Source organism: Lissotriton vulgaris, chromosome 3_1 (genome assembly GCF_964263255.1).
Source record: "Lissotriton vulgaris chromosome 3_1, aLisVul1.2, whole genome shotgun sequence".
Lineage (NCBI taxonomy): Eukaryota > Metazoa > Chordata > Amphibia > Caudata > Salamandridae > Lissotriton > Lissotriton vulgaris.
Window position 1 is genome coordinate 2,105,330,500 of NC_141689.1, and position 20,250 is coordinate 2,105,350,749.

General features: G+C 44.4%; 1 protein-coding gene across 11 annotated transcripts in view; it reads left to right on the forward strand.

Moving 5' to 3' along the window:
* Positions 1-20,250, forward strand: part of FRYL (FRY like transcription coactivator) — a 2,483,143-nt gene that overhangs the window by 1,185,272 nt on the left and 1,277,621 nt on the right. For all 11 annotated transcript variants that reach the window (XM_086962669.1, XM_086962670.1, XM_086962671.1 and 8 more), the window contains one exon: positions 10,819-10,918. In XM_086962669.1, the coding sequence (XP_086818795.1) occupies positions 10,819-10,918 (100 nt within the window). The remainder of the gene's footprint in view (positions 1-10,818; positions 10,919-20,250) is intronic.

The following is a 20,250-nucleotide window of genomic DNA, read 5'->3' on the forward strand; positions in this document are numbered from 1 at the left end:
ACGAATATCAGGCTTCAAACAAGAGATCCAACCCTCAATTATTAATAGACCTTTCACAGGAGATGCCCCTTTTGGAAAGGAAGTAGATGAGTTTCTACAACAGATGGAGACAATGAAACTGCTAGGGCCAAGGGAGCCCTACAACAGAGAGGCACCTTCAAAAGAGGATTTTTTAATTTGAGAAGACCCACAAGAAGAGTAGTTTCCTCAACAGGCCAGCAATAACAAACAAGGCGGCAGATAGCAGTCAAACCAGCAGTCCGGGTACCAAGCCTGGCAACAACCGATAAAGCAGCCCTTTCGAGGCAGAAGAAGCACTCATAGAGGTAAAGGAGCAAATTCAAAGTGACTTGCCCACAACAAAGGACCCACGCACCTCACCAGTGGGAGACAGGATAGCACACCACCTGCAACAATGAGATGACATAACCACTGACGGGCTGGATTTTAAATTGGGTACAACGTGGATATTGTATAGAATTAACAAACAAACCCCCAGCAAACGCTCCAAAGAAGAAAAAGTTCCTAAAATAAGAACTCTTACAGTTAAGAAAAGAAATAAAGGAACTCCTACAGAAACAAGCGATGGAAAAGGTACCAAAGAGAGAACACAACACAGGAAACTAGTCACCATACTTCTTAGTCCAGTAGCAAGATCTCACACTAAGACCAATCTTAGACCTCAAATTCATAAACCAGTTCATTTGCACTTAACATTTCAAAATGACGACATTACAAGAGATAATCCCACAGCTGCAATAAGGAGACTTCATGGCACAATAGGTCTAAAAGATGCCTTTCTACACATCCTCATGAACCAAACTCTCAAGAAATACCTCAGGTTCTTAAACGAGAACACTTACTACCAATACAAAGTCCTCCTTTTCGAGATAAAATCAGCACCAAGAGTCTTCACAAAATGCCTAGCAGCAATTGCACCATCCCTAAGAAGGACAGGGATCCACGTCTACCCCTACTTAGACGACTGGCTTATGAAGGCAAAATCAAAGCAGACATGTAACACACATGTCCAAGTAATCAACACAGTCCAAAGTTTTTTTTTTTAGTAAACCACAAAAAAAATCATCCGCTACGCCAGAACAAGAAAACACCTTTTTAGGAGCAAGATTAAACTCGAAGCTTGAACGAGCATACCCTACACAATAGAGCAATCAAGCTATTATTCAAGAAACCAGAAGGGTCAGTCTCTGACAGTGAGGACTGTCATAAAACACATGGGCATTATAGCATCATGCATCGCCCTCCTCACTCTGCACCCCTTCAAATGCGCCCTCTGCAGGAGCGGCTTTGCATCAGTTGGTCACAAGCCAGAGGGAGTTGAGAAGATCTAGTAGTTGTAACACAAAAGTTTAAGATGGAGATACAATGATGGGCATCCAAAAACATAACACTAGGCAGACCTTTCAAGAGGCCAACTCACTCAGTGACCATCACAACAGACGTGTCCCACAAGGGTTGGGGAGCTCAATCAGGGCACCTGAGAGTACGCGGTCAATGGAACAGTCATGGCTCCATAAAGCACATCAACTTCTTAAAGATGAAGACTGTGTTCCTGGCACAGAAAGATTTCCAAGCCCACATACTGAAGAAAACAGTATTAATCTAAACGGATAACACCATAACTATATTCTACCTCAACAAGTAGGGAGATACGAAGTCATTAACCCTAAGCAAACTAACACAGGAGAAAAGGGCCAATTCAATGGAAATCAGCCTACAGACAATTCACCTGCTAGGAAAAGACAGCACAGAAGCAGATCAACTCAGCAGACAGAACAGCAGCTCACACAAGTGGGAAATGAAACAGAGGACCCTTCAACAAATCTTCAACCTCTCGGGGACCCCAGAGATAAACCTAGTCGCAACAATGGAGAACAAGAAATGCCAAGTCTTTGCGGCCAGGTTTCATCACCACCTATCAAAAGGGAATGCCCTGTGACCTAAACTGCTCAGACAACCATTGAAATAATGGGGTCAAACCCAGCAAACGTCAAAGGACCTGGGTATCCAATCAAGGAGTGGTTCTGCTAGTCAAGGCGTGAAGCGTCCTCGAGGGTTCCGTCTAACAGACTGTTAGACGGGCGGAACAATAAGTTGGTTTTTCCCCCACATCTCTCATTCTGTTTCTTGTAAGCGGAACTATTTGGAATTCATTTTCCTATTTGGAACTTCTTCATTAAGTCCATATAAGAGTATTAGAAACATTTGGAATATTGTGGCACACCACTGACTGCTTGCCCAACTCACAGCTGGGGGTGTGTTTTCCCCGCAACCTAGGTCTCCTCCCTGCACCCCGTCCTGAGGAAGACCCATAGCTGAGGTGTTAATTCTCCCTCAACTGCGCCAGGGTCGAAACGTCGACGATCTCCCCCATCTGGGGCCTGCACCTTGGTTGCCCCCTCCCATTGATCGTCTGCACTAATGAGGTGACACTGTGACAGACACCTGTAATATATTGTGTGAAAAACCTTCGGGCCAGGCCCTCCTGTTTGCTATGAGAATTGGACCTTAGCTTAATATAAACCATTGGATTTTCTTCTCAAACTTTCCTGAATTCTTTTCCTTTTTTCACGCGAGCACTTACTTTTTGCACCTTCTTGTCACTGCACCTGGCAGTAACCCCCAGCCTTCACTCTTTCTATGTATACAATGTAAATAAATTACTAATTAAGTTGCTTCAGACTAAGTCGTGTTAAGAATAATTTTTGGGTACTGTAAGAATTACACATGGATCTGGCAGTTTTTATCTTCTCTTCTTTTTGCAGGATTGAATCCCCCAAAAAAACAAAAAACTGTTTGCATTTATTGATATGATTAAGTTATGTCTAGGAACACTAAACTGCTCAGGGACATTTGCATATGCTTTACCTCTGATTCCTCTAATACAAAGAGTCCTAGAGAAAGCCAGACAACCAGAAACAAATCTAATACTCCTAGCCCTCAATGGACATGACCAGCCTGAACTGTCCAGGGGACAAATAATCATGCTCAAAGCAGACCAGAACCTCCTGAACAATGCAAGATGGCCAAATCTTTCACCCAGAACCAGTGACGCTGAGCCTAGCGACTGAATACTTAGGTCAAACATTTGAACTTAAGTCAAAGAACAATGGAAAATACTAAGAGGTAAGAAAGCAAACCACAAGACAATGACGCACTGCAAAATGGAAACGGTGCACCATATTGTGCACAAAAAAATACCCTAGGCTCAATTTCCACGCAGGAAACAGGGCTCAAATATCTGACACACCTGCTCGACAGTAGCATCAACTATTCAAGCATCGAGGTGCACCTGGCAGCAATTGTAGCCTATACCAGGGGAAATCATGTAAGTTGATTCACAGCACCAGTCAGCAAAAGATCATTAACTAGTGAGGAACCATACATGCAAGTCCATAAGGACAAAGTTATCTTAAGGACAAATCCTCAGTGCCTACCTAAGGTAGTAAGCAGATTCCATTTGAGCCAAAGCATACAGCTAACAGTCTTCTTCAAAGACCCACAACCCCGACTAGAAAGGAGCCACCATACCTTAGACGTAAGGAGGGCTTTATTGTACTATCTACAACAGTCAAAACAAATTTGTAAGAACAATCAATTGTTTGTCTCTTACTCAAACTCTAAGAAAGGAGCGCCTATGACCAATGGGACAATTGCTCGTTGATTGTAGAAGGAATCCAGATATGCTATGCCTCCACAGGTAACAACCTAAACACATTTCCAAAGGCACAGTCAAAAAGGAGCAACCCTAGCATTCATGGCTAGTGTGTCAATAGACCCCATATGTGCTGTGCTAGTGCAACATGGGCATCTCCACAAACATTCCCCAAACATTACTGTGTGGATATAAAGAAGACTAAGGAAGCTCAAGTAGGACAAAAGGTACTTCAACACCTGTTCGCAAAGTCTGCCTCAACTTACCAAAGCCATCCCAAGGAGAGGGAAAACGCTACATAATCTAATGCACAGCATGTAAATCCAGAAAAGGATCCACACTGCAAAACTAAATGGTTACTTACCAGTAGGAGTAGTTTTGCAGCTTGAAGATTTTTCTGGATTCACATGCCACCTACCTACTTCCCCTATGAGGAATATGAACAGGTGGGACAAGATATCACTGAAACCAAAGAACAATCATCTAAATGGAGCAGTATGTAAGACATTCCCTACAGAAACCTAGGGAAAAAAGAAACTTCTGGGGCGCCATCTGACGTTACAGAAGGGATGGACCTAGTACCAAATGTTGGTTGGCGCCCCAAACAGAAAAAAAACGACTATTCCAGACCCAACCACTAAATGGCGGAATAATGCACAGCAGCAAACTTTTCAAGCTGCAAACTACTCCTACTGGTAAGTAACCATTTTGTTGTGCTGAGCTACTTCCATAGTGTGTACATGTCTGTACTTTGCTTCTCTTCAGGCTCTAGTTCGACCTTAAATTGGTCATTGCTTATGCATTTATTTTTTATTTCTCCTCTGGGCTTCTACGTTACATAGTCCTGGAAGGTTGTCTTCTCTCTAGGAGGGTTTTCTCTGTCTGAGAAGAGACTTTACTAAACGTTGTTCTTCTTCTTGCAAAGCTTTTGTTCAGCATTGTGGGGATGTCTCTCTCTCTCTATCATGAGATGCCCCTTACTCTGTGTCACAGGGTGGGATGAGATTGGGATCTAGTTAACACGACCAGGAGCTGGAGCTCTTATTCAATGGCATGGGCTGCTTGTCCTTGGTTCTTTAGCTTTGTCCGGTTATGGGTTGATTACCTTTGGCAGGTCTTTATAGTATTATTGTTGCTATGCATTGTTTTCTCCAACATTCTTATCTCTCTGCTGTGGGTAAGATTATCCACAAGTTTCTCATGTGGGCTTCCCACACTCTTTCTGGTGGAGCGTCGTCTTCACTGGTTACTATGACCAGCAAGTCTTATTCAGGGATCTTTCGTCGGTTCAGTTTGCAGACCCTCTTCCAAGGATGGGATTTTTTGGGTATCTATCTCTCAGCTAAGGAATCTGTGGCTAGATGTCTCTATCAGATGAATAAGTTACTTACCTTCAGTAAATCTTTATCTGGTAGAGAATGGAGCTAGCCGCGGATTCCTTAACAACCCACACATCCTCCCGCTCTGCGAATGGCTGGTTCTATTACCTAAAAGATCCCTTTCTTGGCACACTAATACCCTTCTTTAGGACCACTGAAACTGTTTGACACTTGGATGTCTCTTGTTTTGGCACACAGTTTCCATAGGTAGTTTCTATAGTGGCTCCACGGCGTTGGCACGAGAAATAGTCACAGAAGAAACAGATATCAGAATGTCAAGGGAGGGCTTATATGTACTCCATTGATGTCACATTCAAAGGACGACGTCGCTACGGAATCTCACGACGCCCTCTATGGATATGCAGAGGTACTACTGTAAAAAAATAATCCTGATCTACTCTGGCACCTGGGTATAATTCTAAAATGAGGAATCTGTGGCTAGATCCTGTCTCTCCCAGATAATGCTTTACCAAAGGTAATTAACTTATTCAATATGTTTAAAGTTCTAGAAACTGTTTGTGCCCACATCTATTAATCATCCTTCAACTTACCCAGGACAACCACCCAACTCAACCGAAGCTTTTCAAAAGTGTCTGGGACATTCACGCCCGAAGCCCTGTACTCTCAAAATTCCCTTCTCATCCAGTAGATTGTTTATGAGCTCAGTCTCAAGGGGATTGAAGTCCAGCAACTGCATCAACCTGTCTCTATAGTAATCCAATGTGCGTCACAAAAGTAGGTATTGGTAGAACTGAGTTCTTGAGAACTCCGATTTCTTCTAATGTTGGCCAAAGGTTTGGAATCCCAAATGGCCCCCAATTTTAGAGCCCTATAGCATCCCAAGATTCGAAACCCTGCAAGCGACAGACATGAGACAGCCACAACCCACACCAGAGAGGAGAATAGTTTGCAGGAGACATCCAGCAGGCAATGCACTGAAGCATGTTGTGCCAACACAAGATAAGCAGGGTTGTGATGAAGGGAAGAACATGAGGTAGTTGTGAACAATACAACAGGGAATGTATTCCTGATGGCTTAAACTGGGGCAACTCTAGCGGAATCATTGGATCTGATCTGTTCACAAACAGCCAGTCATTAACCAGGAGGATATGTGTAGCACAGTAACAAGCCTGAAGGTCAGGAGACCAAACGCTGCCATCGTAATAATATTGGGTGCATTTTACCATAGATAACCAAAGTTATGGGTGCACCAGCTCCTCCAGATGCATATAAAATAGATCCTGTAGGAGGAATGGGAGGTTTTGGCGAATATAAAGAAATCTTGAGAGGAAGCCCTCTTTAAAAGCGTACTGTGGCCCAAGATATTCACCAGCATGGCTGACCAACACTTTAACTCCATCATAGCTCCTCTGACCAGCTATACAATGTTCAATTCCCTGACCCAATTGAGGACCATTGTAAGTAACATCCTAAAGTACCACAAATGATCTCCAGCAACCCTGGTTGGAAAGAGCAAGAAGTCCTCTTGGTGTAGGGGCCCTTCGCCAAGCAATATATAGTCTTATCCCAATTTGACACTAATCCTGAGGCATCGCTGTAGACCATAAGAAGCTGTACTATTCTGGGTAAGTAGATTGTTGAATATATAACAGTAGGTCATCCACATACAGCAAGAGCCTATCCTGATGTCCTTTCCGAAAGAAACTGCTTAGCCGGGTGCCACATCTGATCCAACATGCCAGATGCTCCAACACCAAGACAAATTAAAGAAGGGAGAGTGTAGAGTCCTGCATAGTGATTTGCTGCACCCCAAAAGGTCTTGTAAATGGGTCTTTATTAAGCGTTTGTACAAATTTTCTGAAGCGGGGATCACATGCGTTATCTAAGATAAGGCCAATGTACAGTATTAACAAGCCATCTCCACATGTGCTCTACGGAGACAATGATGTGTGCTGCGTGGGCATAAAGCCTTTCTGGTCAGTGTGCAGTAGGGAGCGTTGACCCTAGAAAGTCTATTGGCCAAGATTCAAGCTCAAATCTTTACCTCTGTGGTGAGAAAGCGTGGAGTCACAGTCCGGTGGGAGCTTTTGCTTGTTCAATAGCACCACAATAGTGGCCTAACGCAAGTCTCACTGGAATGATTCCACACAGTAAGCCTCCTCAAAAACCAATAGATTTGGCTGAAGAAACAAGTATTTTATTATTTTATTGTTTTTTTAATTCAGCAGGGAACCCATTACAACCAGGTGTCTTGCCCCAAGGCAACACTGTTATTGTCTGCTGAATCGCAGAAGATTCATTCATTCCACCATAGTGTCCAGGTAAAGTCAAATTATTCAATATTTTAAGAGCCAGCTCAGCTGGCGGTTGGAGTGAATACAGCCGACACACTCATAGTAGTGAGGAAAGGTGCAAGCAATCTCAAAGTGAGTGGTAACCTGCTGCCCATCCTAGCACCTGATGGACCGAATTATTTACACCTCAAGGTCTCGGTTTGACAGGCAGTACATTTTCCCCGATTTATCGCCCCACTCATAGATTTGATGTTTAGCCACTTCGATGCTGGTGACGGAACCATTCCGTCATCCGTCACGGTTGAGCTGTGCTGATGACGGAATGGTTCCGTCACGACCGCACCCTGTTCTGGAATGTCCAGCACCGGGGAAGAATCTGCACCGCACGGAAGCGGTTAATGAGTAACTATGACTTACAAGATGTGATTAACAGTTTCTAGTGTAATCGGGTAGAGGCCAATTCAATCAGCATCAGATGGGGAGTCAGCAAAGCATGCCACAAGTATGGAGATCTCCTCCTCCAGACCAGTACCTCTTTATTTCTATCTTTTTCCTTGCCCCTGATGTATGAGATGGCCCTGCCCCTTATCCACACCTTCATTAGCACCAGAGTGGAGTGGACTGATAAAGAAGTAACAGCAAAGTACTCAGAGGAAGCCATCCACAAGATATCCGTTAATCAGCCATCCTGGAACTACCAAGCACTGAATTACCAGAGTTTGCCAAAGTCCATTGCTGGGCAGTGGAGGACTAGGTCAACCAAGGAGTGGTCTGATAAACCCCACAGAAGGATACGCACGTGTTATTTGTCTGGCCTCAACCTCCAGTACAAATCTATAATCTATTCATGCAGCAGAGTAATATAAGAAGGAAAATTTAGTGTACTGGGCTTGCTCATCATTTCATTTACGCCAGGAGTCCCCAATGCCAAATGTTCTCGCACATTTCAGTAGGTAAGTGTATTTCTTGGAAAAAAGGCATTGATTCATACCGCTTAGCGTGTTGCATCATCACCTCATGTTTATATTTTTAATGCAATCAGTTAACATTCTCAGAGAGAAGCGGATACCCCACCCTGTTGTTCCAAAGAGGAGTCGCCACCCACGGGGATCCTGGTCAGAAGTGGAGATGTCACTGAAGTTAAAGATCATAGTGCAATGCTGCCTGTAAAGTTGTTCACCAAAAATATACTAGCAACATGTCCAAAAAAAAACCAAGATGCTCCCACCCCAAACTTCCAGCAACTGTCGCCCAACTTAAAAGAAAACCCTAATCAACAAACTCGAGAGAAGGAGCATGACTTTATTCCAATAAGTTGCAGAACTGACAGCTGGGCTTACCCCGTCCCCCTCTCCCTACCATCCAATAGAAATGGTAACTCTATCCATTGGCAGCTCAGAGCCATTGTTGAAACAATTACTTATTTTTCCCGTGGGCCCAGCAACATGGACACCCAGCTCCAACAGGGCAATGGCCATGACCAGTAGGCCAAAATTCTCAAGAGGCATTGAGTCCTGAGAGAGAGGCATAACAACTACATCTCCCCCACCACGACTCTGCAGAAGCACAGTTTGCTTGCAGCCTGTGCACATCTCGCACATATGATTGTGCTGGGTTCTGGGAGGCATTCCCCTCTGGTTATCCCAACCTCTAGGGGAGTCCCAATGCACAGAGCAGGGCTCTACTTCTTCACTGAGTCCCAAGCTTCCTCAGGGAGTCTAACAAGAATGTTTGTCCCTGAAAGGCTACACAGTTATGTTGGAATCTCATGGTATAAGGGAATTTATGGATCTATATGGCACACATCTTTTGTTTTATTAAAAAAAATTAAAATCCTCAAACTTCTGCACTTGGTGGTTGTAATCCAGGAAGATGTTATTGTTTTCAAACTTGATGGTGCCTCCCTCTAGCCCTCTGTAATAGTAATTAAGGATTCGAATAATCAGGGCACCTGATTAGTGGGGAGGGAAGGGTTCCTGGCCATCAGGGCTGTGTGGTCGCTCAACGATAAAGAACTAAGAATTTCTCCTCAGGAATTCACGTTCGCAGCCAGGTGGTGAGAAATATATTCAGAAAGATCCCAGTTCCCCCTCTGGCACACCCAGCAGCCTCAGGTTCTAGCAGGCCCTGCCCTCTGCATCCTTATACCTCTCCTCCAAGCTTTGGGCAGTCTCTTGCAACTGAGAGATATAAGTGCAAAGTGTTTGTTTTAGGCCCTGCACCACAGAGATCCTAGTTTCTGCCTTCTTAGTTCTTTTCTCTGTGATTCGAGGATCTTGTTGCAGGAGGGCATGGCAATGAGGATTACATCCATTTTATTTTCCGTGGAGGTTTTAGACTACTATATTGCTTCCTTGATAGTTTACTTCAATACACCAGTCTTTGGGGAGAGGCCCTGCTGGACCACAGCCACCATACCCTCCCCAGCAGGTCTGTCATACTTAACAATTTTGGCCTGAGACTGGAGGGCACCTTGCCTTGTCCATCACCATACTGTCACCCACAGCACGCAGGGCAATCGAAGATGCAAACATCAGTAGTGCATGGACTCCTTCCTGGCACCCATATCCCCTCAGGACGCTTCTCTGATGTCGTACACATCCAGATCACTTCCCAGGGCCCTCTTCCAGTTTGAACCCCTCTCATGTTCACAAACGCGGCAGGAGATGGATCCAAACCAGCCCAAGCAAGGCTCCAAAACACAAGGAGTGCAGGGAGGCCATTCTTTCCATCTCTGAGCAGCAGATTCCTCACCTAGTCAGGAAGGAACAGGAGCAAAAGAGGAACAGCAGCCCAAGAGGAACAGCAGCCCTGGCCAGTCCCCACAACAGCAACTCTTATAAGAAAGACCATTCCTAACAAATTAAAGAATATAATGTATCCAAAAGTCACATTCACCAGCCGTTCCACTGAGAAACATGATGATACTGTTGGGGGTTGATGGAATTTTGTGCCTCAGTTTTCCCAACTTACGGCAATACATTAGATCACTCATGGAGTGGCTATGGATAGAGAGATTGAGGAAATCTAATTGCATCAGACATGGAGGGTACGTCCCCTAAACAGATAATCCATTAAATAACTTTTGTTAGGGCGCAAGGCAAATGAACAGTTAGGCAATCCACATAGGTCATTATGGTCATTCGTATACTGGCATGTAGCACGGTGTGTGCATCATTCTGGTTTTTTAAAACACTTTCGGTAACAAGTTGGTCCGGGTGGTGACACCATTATTATGACAATGTACTGCAATATAATGATGGGAGGAACATGTGATCCAGAGAAGGGTAGAAGATTGGGCATCAGAATCTACAGAGGGCAGTCACTTGCAACAGGATGTTTTCCATTAGTACAAACTAACATATCAAACAGGAAATAATTGGGAGCCCAGAAAGATTTACTTTTTCAGTAAGCATTGTTTTATGTCTTTTGTCTTTAAAGTAATAGTGTAAAATGGTAGGTGTATGCATGCTATTATAAACCTAACGTAATTTGGAATTTGTTCTAGGGATTACCAGTGTGATACAGTTACCCTTCTGAACTTGATTCTTTTTAAAGCAGCTGATTCGTCTAGGGAAGTCTATGAAGTTGCCATGCAACTACTCCAGGTAATTAAGCATTATTAAAATGAGGTATTAATGTTTTCCATTTGATGAATTTAATGAATAATCCTGCTGTTTTGCATAGACAGGAAGTTTTTGTCAGAGATCTCCTTGCATGTAAACTTTATAAACAGCCTTAGCAAATTTCTGTTAAATCCACTTCTGTTGTGTATGCTATTTCTGCACATATGGCTAAAATGTTTGGTGTTTAATGACATGCTTGTGCATGGGCAGATGAGGGGAAGGGTGTTTGTGTGGGGGGAGGGGTTCTGGCAGGAGAAAGGAGCAATGATGTTCTCAAAGAGATCTGCAAAAACATAAACAATGTGGTATAAAGTATGTATTTATATTGCACTGGTAGTTAAGGTATGTCTGTAGACTTCACTGATGCATTATCTGCGATGCCTGGGTGAGAGGTGAGAAGGATACTATTTCCCTCACTGCTGTTTTGTAATGTAGTATAATATACTAATGCATGAGCCTGCCCTGTTAACTTTCCAGATGTACTAACTGCGCAAAAACTCAAAGCATCACTTTCTTTGTTTAAAATATGGAACCTTCCCTCATCTCAGGTTCTAAAACTGTACACAGCAAAATCTCATACAAAAACTGCACTTAGGTATGGTGCCCACAGCAAGTCTGCAGCAGCGAAGGACACACATCAGACATGAGTACTGATAAACCGTATATTGGCCATCAATACTGATTTTCTTTGCTCTGTGAGATGACTAGTCGATTGATACCTTTGTGTTCCTTTTTTTGTCCACTTTGTGCCGATTAAAAATGCATCCCAATGTTTGATTATGAAAATATTTCAATCCACATCCATGTGATGGACAGTATATCTCCAGTTCAATTGGGTAGTTTAAAAATCTTGTTTTCAGGAAGATTTTATTCCTTTTAATTTTGGATGACCTTGAGGTTAAGAGCCAACTTAGTGAGAGTCCCAGCCAACCAAGGAGAGTTATGTATTTTGTGTAAAAGATGTATAGTTTAAAACCTCTGTTAGACTGGAAGAGGACGAAATTGTTGACCACATTGTTGAATGTTGATCTAGTTTGTCTAAAAAGTGTGTTAATACTTACAAACTTCCCTATGCACCATCCCCCCTGCTACTGAGCCTACCATTTTGCGTGCGCACACACACGCACACACACACACACACACACACACCCCCTCTCCCCCCTTCTTCAACTCTGGATGAATAAATACTGTTTGAACACTGCTTTCGTAAGGGCTCTTGCTGCAATTTAAGACTCTTACACAGGACTGCGATGTGCTGAATGACCATTCCTTACATATCAAATAATTAAACTTGCACTGCTGGAGTTATGGCATACACATTAACCACCAAATTATCCAGCCATACAGGGTTTACTCACTATGTTGATGGGAAGTGTCTCACTAAGTGGCTCAGTAGAGCATTTGTGCAGTAGACATGAACTTTGTTCATAGTGGGAATCACACTTCGCCAGGCTATTTCATGATTTGCAATGTAAACCAGCATTGGAAATGCAATAGGTCTCGCATTAAGACAGTTTGAGCTATTGGTCTTATAAATGACTCTTTTTTTATTTATGTGTTGTTTTTGAAAATAGCTAAATTAATAGCTTTGTCGTTTACAAAGCCAATAGTTATAACTTTCGCAAATGTGACACCTATAGCATTTGTAATTCAACATGTTTTGTATTTACGTGACTTAGATGTATTGATATTACAAATAACAATGGCTTTTAATTTTTTTAAAGAATTAATACTTAAATAATTTATTTAATTTGTAATGTCAATAGCTTTAAGTTTTGTAAATAACTTTTGTGAAGATTATGTTGTGTTTTTTATTGTGTCGAAAATCCAAGAACAGAAGTGAAAAATCAACATCTTTTTGTGATTTGTAATAAAGCTTGTAAGCTTGAAAACTGCTTGAAACATTGAAAGAACATATTTGAACCAGTGATGCTGTGGTTGCGCTGAGTGATGCTTTGGTTGCGCTGAGTGATGCTTTGGTTGCGCTGAGTGATGCTTTGGTTGCGCTGAGTGATGCTGTGGTGGTGCTGTGGTGGTGCTGAGTGATGCTGTAGTTGCGCTGAGTGATGCTGTGGTTGCGCTGAGTGATGCTGTGGTTGCGCTGAGTGATGCTGTGGTTGCGCTGAGTGATGCTGTGGTTGCGCTGAGTGATGCTGTGGTTGCGCTGAGTGATGCTGTGGTTGCGCTGAGTGATGCTGTGGTTGCGCTGAGTGATGCTGTGGTTGCGCTGAGTGATGCTGTGGTTGCGCTGAGTGATGCTGTGGTTGCGCTGAGTGATGCTGTGGTTGCGCTGAGTGATGCTGTGGTTGCGCTGAGTGATGCTGTGGTGGCGCGGAGTGGTGCTGTGGTGGTGCTGTGGTGGTGCTGTGGTGGTGCTGTGGTGGTGCTGAGTGATGCTGTGGTGGTGCTGAGTGATGCTGTGGTGGTGCTGAGTGATGCTGTGGTGGTGCTGAGTGATGCTGTGGTGGTGCTGAGTGATGCTGTGGTGGTGCTGAGTGATGCTGTGGTGGTGCTGAGTGATGCTGTGGTGGTGCTGAGTGATGCTGTGGTGGTGCTGAGTGATGCTGTGGTGGTGCTGAGTGATGCTGTGGTGGTCCTGAGTGATGCTGTGGTGGTCCTGAGTAGGAGATGGGGAGAGGGAGAAAAAGGAAAGAAGGGAGAGGGTAAAGAGAGGAGAGAGGGGGAGAGATAGAGAGGGGGAGAGAGTAGAGAGAGACGGGGAGAGAGGAGAGGGAAGTGAGGGAAAGGTATAGAGAGAGGGAGGGTAAGAAGGGAGGGGGAGGACGAGAGCGAAGGAAGGTGGGGAGAGAGGGGAGGGAGAGAGAGAGTGGAGAGCAGGCAGAGGGGGAGATGGGGAGAGGGAGAAACGAGCTCACAAAACAATAACGCAATTCACATTTGTAGACAATATTTCACGATAGTAAAGTACTTGAACGGTAAACATCGGTGGTGGTAGAGAAAGCAGCTTGGGTCTGGAAGTGATGTGACCCCATGATCTCAACTACCGTGTGCCCTTTCGTGTAACTCCTACACGAAATAGGTAAAGTATAAAAGGTATATCTGTTACGGGTATAGGGAGAGGGGCAAAATGATGGACATGAAAACAGGGAAGGGGCGAGGGAAAAGGAGTGAAAGCAAGAGGCACAGATGGGAAGAGAAAGATTAAAGTAGAGAGGTAAATCTGAAGCAAGAAAAGGAGTAATAAAGAAGGGGAGAGAAACTGGAACTAGGGAAGAAAAGATGGAGAGAAAGACGGACAGAAAAAGCAAATTAAGGGAAGACCGAGAAGTGAAGACAGAGAGTAAGAAAGAAAGTGAGACAAAAGGAATTCAGTACTAGGAGACGAAAAGAACAATAAAAAAAAAAGTTAAAATAAAAGGAGACACGGCCTGGCAGCCGTGAAAGTTAAAGTACGGCCGGCCGGCTGTGAATAATTATGGGAGGAGAAATGCCTGAGGCAGAGCGCAGGGGGCGGAACGGATACCTTTGAAGAGCTGCTGGAGGCACCACGCTGGGGAACAGATGCTGTTTACAGACTTGAGATTTGATCTCATCTGTAGGGAAGTGTGTAAACGCTGCCGATAGCTCATAATAATACATACAACTCAAGCCACACGAAAACGAGATGACCTCGGTACTGAAATATTAAATATATAATTATACTGGCTCTTAGTGCAAAGCGGAAATCCGATCAGCTTCGGCTTGAGTCAGTCTATAAAGTTAATGGTTCCACAAGCTCTGGTGGCACTGAACTTCAGTTAACAGTAAAATGCTAGTCTATGTTTGAACATTCCATTGAGAGACATGGATTCACGTAAATAATATTAGTACGAGCAAGCTGGGGCATGCAATAAAGTCACAGTGCAATAGAGCAAAGTGGAAAACCCTGTGTAAGAGTGTTTAACAGATGAACGAGAGTTCAGAATAGAGAGGACTGCAACGAATACGATAGCATCAATGCGGGAAAAAAGCGACCATATTTGAAATTACGTCGTGACATACGGAAGGCTGCAGAGCCTGCAACTGAGCCAGCGGGGGTGGCAGTAGAGTTGTTTCTACCCAGCGCCGAAAGCACGAGACTGACACTGACGTGGCCAGGGGGACACCGGGATCCGCATTCTTGTTTGATGGGAACCAACGCCTCGGAGGAGAAGCGGAGGCAACGCCAACTGCGGGCGTGGGAGAGAGCCGGGGACGGGCAGCATAGGGTGAGGAGCTTGCTCTGGCACTGCAGGCTGGGTAAGGGAGGGAGTGGAATTAAACAAACTAGCCTGAATATAAAGGTACAAGAAAGGGCCGGGAAGTAAGGAAAGGCCTTAGTAATAGGAAAAGAGTAGGAGGAGGGTTAAGAGAGGAGAAGCCCCGGTGGGGGAGGGGGAAGTCGGTTCAATGGTGTATCCCTCACTGAGTACAGCAGAGGGAGATCAGCAGAAAGGAGGGCTGCAGAAGAAATTGGCGGGTAACAATTACACGCATGGGCTGGGGGTGGCGAGAAGAGAGAGAGGTGATGGTTGCTGTCTTGTTGGGTAATTTGGGGTGAACTTAGGGAGATAGGTGATGGGGAGTGGACCACTGGTATTTAATGAGGCATGAACGTTGGTATCTACGTGGTGTAATGTTGTTGGTTGTGACGGCAAAGCACACTTGTATGTGGAGGGAGGTTGATCACTGGATGAGTAAGTGGGCTGACATGGCGGTGTAAAGCTGTAGCACTTGGGAGTTGGTGGAAGTAGTAGTAAAAATAGGTAATCGGATATTTAGTGCACACTGGACAAAATCTGTTAAACCTTAGGGTGAAACACAAGCTCACCGTTCCCTTAGAATGAGAACATAACATTGTAATATAAGATGATTTAATTTCAAATGAGTTTAAAATCCACCATTTCCAATATCACACCATATCTGTCTTACATACATTTGAAGTAAATCAACTGCCTTATATTCGAGTTTGGGCGTATCGTTAATAAGTGAAATGGCCTCCATGTATATTGCCAGAAAGCAAGTGCTTGGTTGGGTCCTTCCAAATTTTCGTAGATTAACCTTGAGAGCAGTCCTAAACGCACAATGAAGAGCAATCGTAAGTTGATCGGGCACTAAGTTTGGATAAACACTGATCGTTAGTATAGCTTTACTTTTGAACAACCACGGCAAGGCGCTCTTATGTCTAACGTACAGAACATTGCTGTTAAGAACAAACCGGTAAAAAATAAAACGAGACATGGCCTGCCGGCCGTGAAACAAAGTACGGCCGGCCTGCTGTGAATAATTATGGGGTGAGAAATGGCTGAGTCAGAGCGCACGCTGGGGGGACTGAAAGGCTTTGATGCAGCAGGGGGCGGAGCGGGAAGAGCTGCTGGCGGCAACAAGCTGGGGAACAGATGGCTGGCTTTGATGTGCACGCGCTTTTTAGGTCAATGCGCTTGCACATTGACCTAAAGGCGCACGGGCACAGCATCAAATTGCCAGTTTGGTTAAAATCTGGATAAGCCCCTAAATCTCTCGCCAGCTCGAATGCGCAAGCGCATCCGCAGGCGAGACCTAAAAACGTATTTGAATACCCTTTTAAATATATTGTATAGTGCAAGGTTTAAACTAATTAAGTTTAGAAAACAAAAATTACCTCGCTCCTAATAGAATCAATAGGATCTATCCACGGTGTAAAGCGCTTACCACTTATATTTCACACATGCTCTGGTCCTTACTGTTAAGGTATTATCTCTACACTTACGCAGGCCACACAATATGGAATTCACTTGAGGCACATATCCTTGGTCTCTTTTCACTTCCTAAACAAGAACAATGCTACTGAAAAGTTTGACTTGACTTTGTAATTAGCTCGTTCGAATCTTACCATAAACTGGAAGAATGCTTGTCCTCCATCTGTTATTAGCTGGCACTCCAATGATATTTGATTACTAAAAGCCAATAGTCGGTATTGGCACAGGAAAGAATATGCAGTCCTTAGAAAGTATTTTATTGCTCAAAGCTGGAATATTATGCCTGAAATCCTACAGCAAACCCCATATATGTTGGCCTTAAATTACTCTTAAATAAATATAACTCATTTTTGATAATTGCACAAATTATGTATCATTTCAGTTGTCATCCTTGAAAAGGACTGCGTTGTCATTTGTACCACAAAATAACGCTAGGGGTGGGGGCGTACATAGCTACAGTGCTTTTAGTGTATGTTGAAGTGTGAACACTTGCAGGTATGATGAAATGCCTATAGGGTTATGCAGGAGGGAGTCCTTTAATATTATAGTTCAGTAGAGGTAGATGTATTCTGATGTAACAAAAAACTTGGCCTGTAATATTGGAATTACTGATTTCCTTGAACAGTGGATGATAGAATAATTGATTGTCTGCTATTAGGGTACCTTTTATACAGCACAATAAGCTGCTTTGTGCTTCTGTTTTTGGACCAATAAAATATATATTTGAAAAAAAAGTGGCAGCGGATCTCGTTCCTCATTGAGGAATTGATTGCACAACTGGTCCTGATGCTCCCAGAGTTCCCTGGGCCATTGGCAACACTGCAGCAAGCAAAGGCTATTAAAACGGTCATTCTGCTTATTTCTGGGACTTTTAATTTTTTTCCTTCTGGCGTGCCTTTGGGTCACAAGGGTATGCAGAGACCTATGGTTGGGTTACAGCCAGCAGATCGATCTGAGCTCCCTAGACCCCGCTTTGGGTTCCGACTTCAATTCCGTCTCCAAGACGTGCACCTGTTCCTTGTTGATAGACACATGTGCTAATGTCACTGGTGCTGTAGGTTAAGCCCCTGCAGACTCTGTTGACCTTCCCAGAGCAAAGGCTGTCCCGACTCCCAATAGTTTCACACTTTGACTTCACTCTAGCGCACAGTTTCCTGTACAGTCTGGCACAGACAAAACATTTCCTCTACCATGGAGCTGTCCTGAGAGGCTCAATTATATTTTTTGCTCTGATTCAAACCAAAGTTTGCCTCCACCTGAGCATGACCATGTTTAAGATGGGAATGATTTACCCCAACACTACGATGACAACAGTATGTATATGGCTCTGCAGTAGGCCAAGGGGCTTGATATCTCTCCTGATAGAGGGTTGATGTTCCCTTGGACCCCGAATAGAGGAGAGTGCTTCATTTGATAGTCATTACATTTTAAGCGGCGGTCCTGGGTCAATGTCTGCCTTCTGTGAAAGTCAAGCCATATGTACTTACTGAGGTTTTGTAACCGGGCTCTATCGATTATACTAAACTTAATTGTGTGTGTGCCAGCTAACACAGAGGTCACTAGAAACTATCTCGAAATAAACAAGAAGGGATTAGTTTCTGACAACCGCATAAACATGACAACCGCATAAACATGACAACTTTGTTTCCCAAGAATAACAATATATCTGAGTCGTAGAAACAATAGATAACTATTTCACTCAGTCAATTGTGCATTCTTAGTTTCTACAGAGTTGCAGAGAAATAGTGAGACTGGCATTTTCAATAAAAAGGTTTATCGAACAGTCTTCTTTCTCATGCAAGAGAAGTGAACTGCTATAATTGTTATGCAGACTGCAAAATATAATGCGTACAGCATAAACAGTAATATGAAATAATACTGTAAGAGCATTGTATGGTTTCTAAGCCACATAAAAATACATACATAAATAACATTGACTAAAATACTCAACTGGTGCTTCTAAAATACGCCTACCCCAATGTACCTAACCCAAGTCTAGTACGCGGGAAGAAGTAAGTATTGTGTAGCATAGGTTTAGCTGTTTTTGCCAAGAATCTACCAAAGGTTTCTCTAGGTTCTAATCAGCTCCATACCTTGGTTTAGAATGAAGGAGGTCTGGTATCTCTAGTCTCGGGACTAGGCTTCCCAACACCCCGCAAGGGGAGCCGGAAACACTGGAGCTGGATTCTCGGCAGTAGAAAGGCAGCCTCTTGACCAGCGCGTCAGCTGGAGAGTCTGCTTCCTTCGGTACTTGCTGTAGCGAGCTGCGTCGGGCAGGTATATCTTCGAACCGCTCCGAACCACCATATCTTGCTAGAGCAAGTGAAGGTATATTTATACCTTGAAGGTGTTTAGAAATGCCCAAGTAAAGTCGGACATATGAACGTCAGGAAAGATCCCCTAGGGAATAGTTGTTCTTTGTAAAGTAACTGAGTTCTTGGACAAATCAATATTCAAGCGACGGGAAGTTCCCTAACTGCTTAAGCTGGTTTTCCATGAAGTCGTTGTGATGTTTGGTACAGGTGGAAGTAGCCATGCCTGTATTTGGGTGGCATGGTCTATGCCTAAATAAGGGCTTGAATTCTATGCCTATATAAGGGCAATGTGAATTGTACCTATATAAGGGCATGAATCGGGAACATTCACTCGGAGCTTAAAACGCCACACAACACCATCAGACCTGGGGTGTCCCCTTTGTGGGGAGCAGGCAGAGTGATGTGAAATACCATGAATAGCCTGCACCTTCTCTCTGGCTGTGCCTTCTGGCACAGAGCGATTGTCCAAACGGGGGCCCGTGGCTATCTTTGTGGCGGGCGCCAATGACACTTGAGAGAATTTTGCAGCAACTCCTGTGGCTGCCCTGTTGAGCCAGCCTCAGTGCGGCCTAATCCTGGGCTTGTGCCCCTCCCTCCCCCAGTGAGACCAGAAGAAGAGTACGTGAGCCCCTCGAGCCATGATTTATTGGCAGGGGTTGGGTAGCGGAGCAGTTGGCCCGATCAGAGGCCTGGGGTTACCTTTGAGGCTTCCAGCTAGTGATTTCTGTGTTAATTGTGCCGCAACTCCTGTTCTCCTGTGGCGACCCTGTTGAGCCGTCCTCGAAACGGCCTAGTCCAGAGCCTGTAGCTGAGAGGCACAGATTTCTCTCCACTCATCCTCTCGCCTTAGAGACCCGATGAGGAGTGGGCGAGTCCATCGAGCCCTGTATCTTTGGAAGTGAGTGAGGTGCGGAGGCACTGAATAAGGTCCTGTGTGGCTCGGTGAAGTTCTTTGCCTAGTTGTGAAGGCCTGTTTTTTTAGGTCTCGCCTGTCGATGCGCATGCGCATCGAGCTTGCCAGACTATGGGGGCTTAAACAGTCTTTAACCAACTTGCAAGGAATCGTGGCGATTCCTTGCAGTGCCCGTGAAAATCAAGGTCAATGCGCATGCGCATTGAGCTTACAAGCGCGTGCATATGCCCCCAGCCGCCTGCCTTGCACTCCTCCTACCCCCCCGCTCCGCCCCCTCCCATGCCTGCCGTGTCGCATTTCTTCAGTTCCCTCAGCTGTCTGCCAGGCCCCTGCTGCTTTCACACCCTCTCCCCGCTCCGCCCCTCCCCT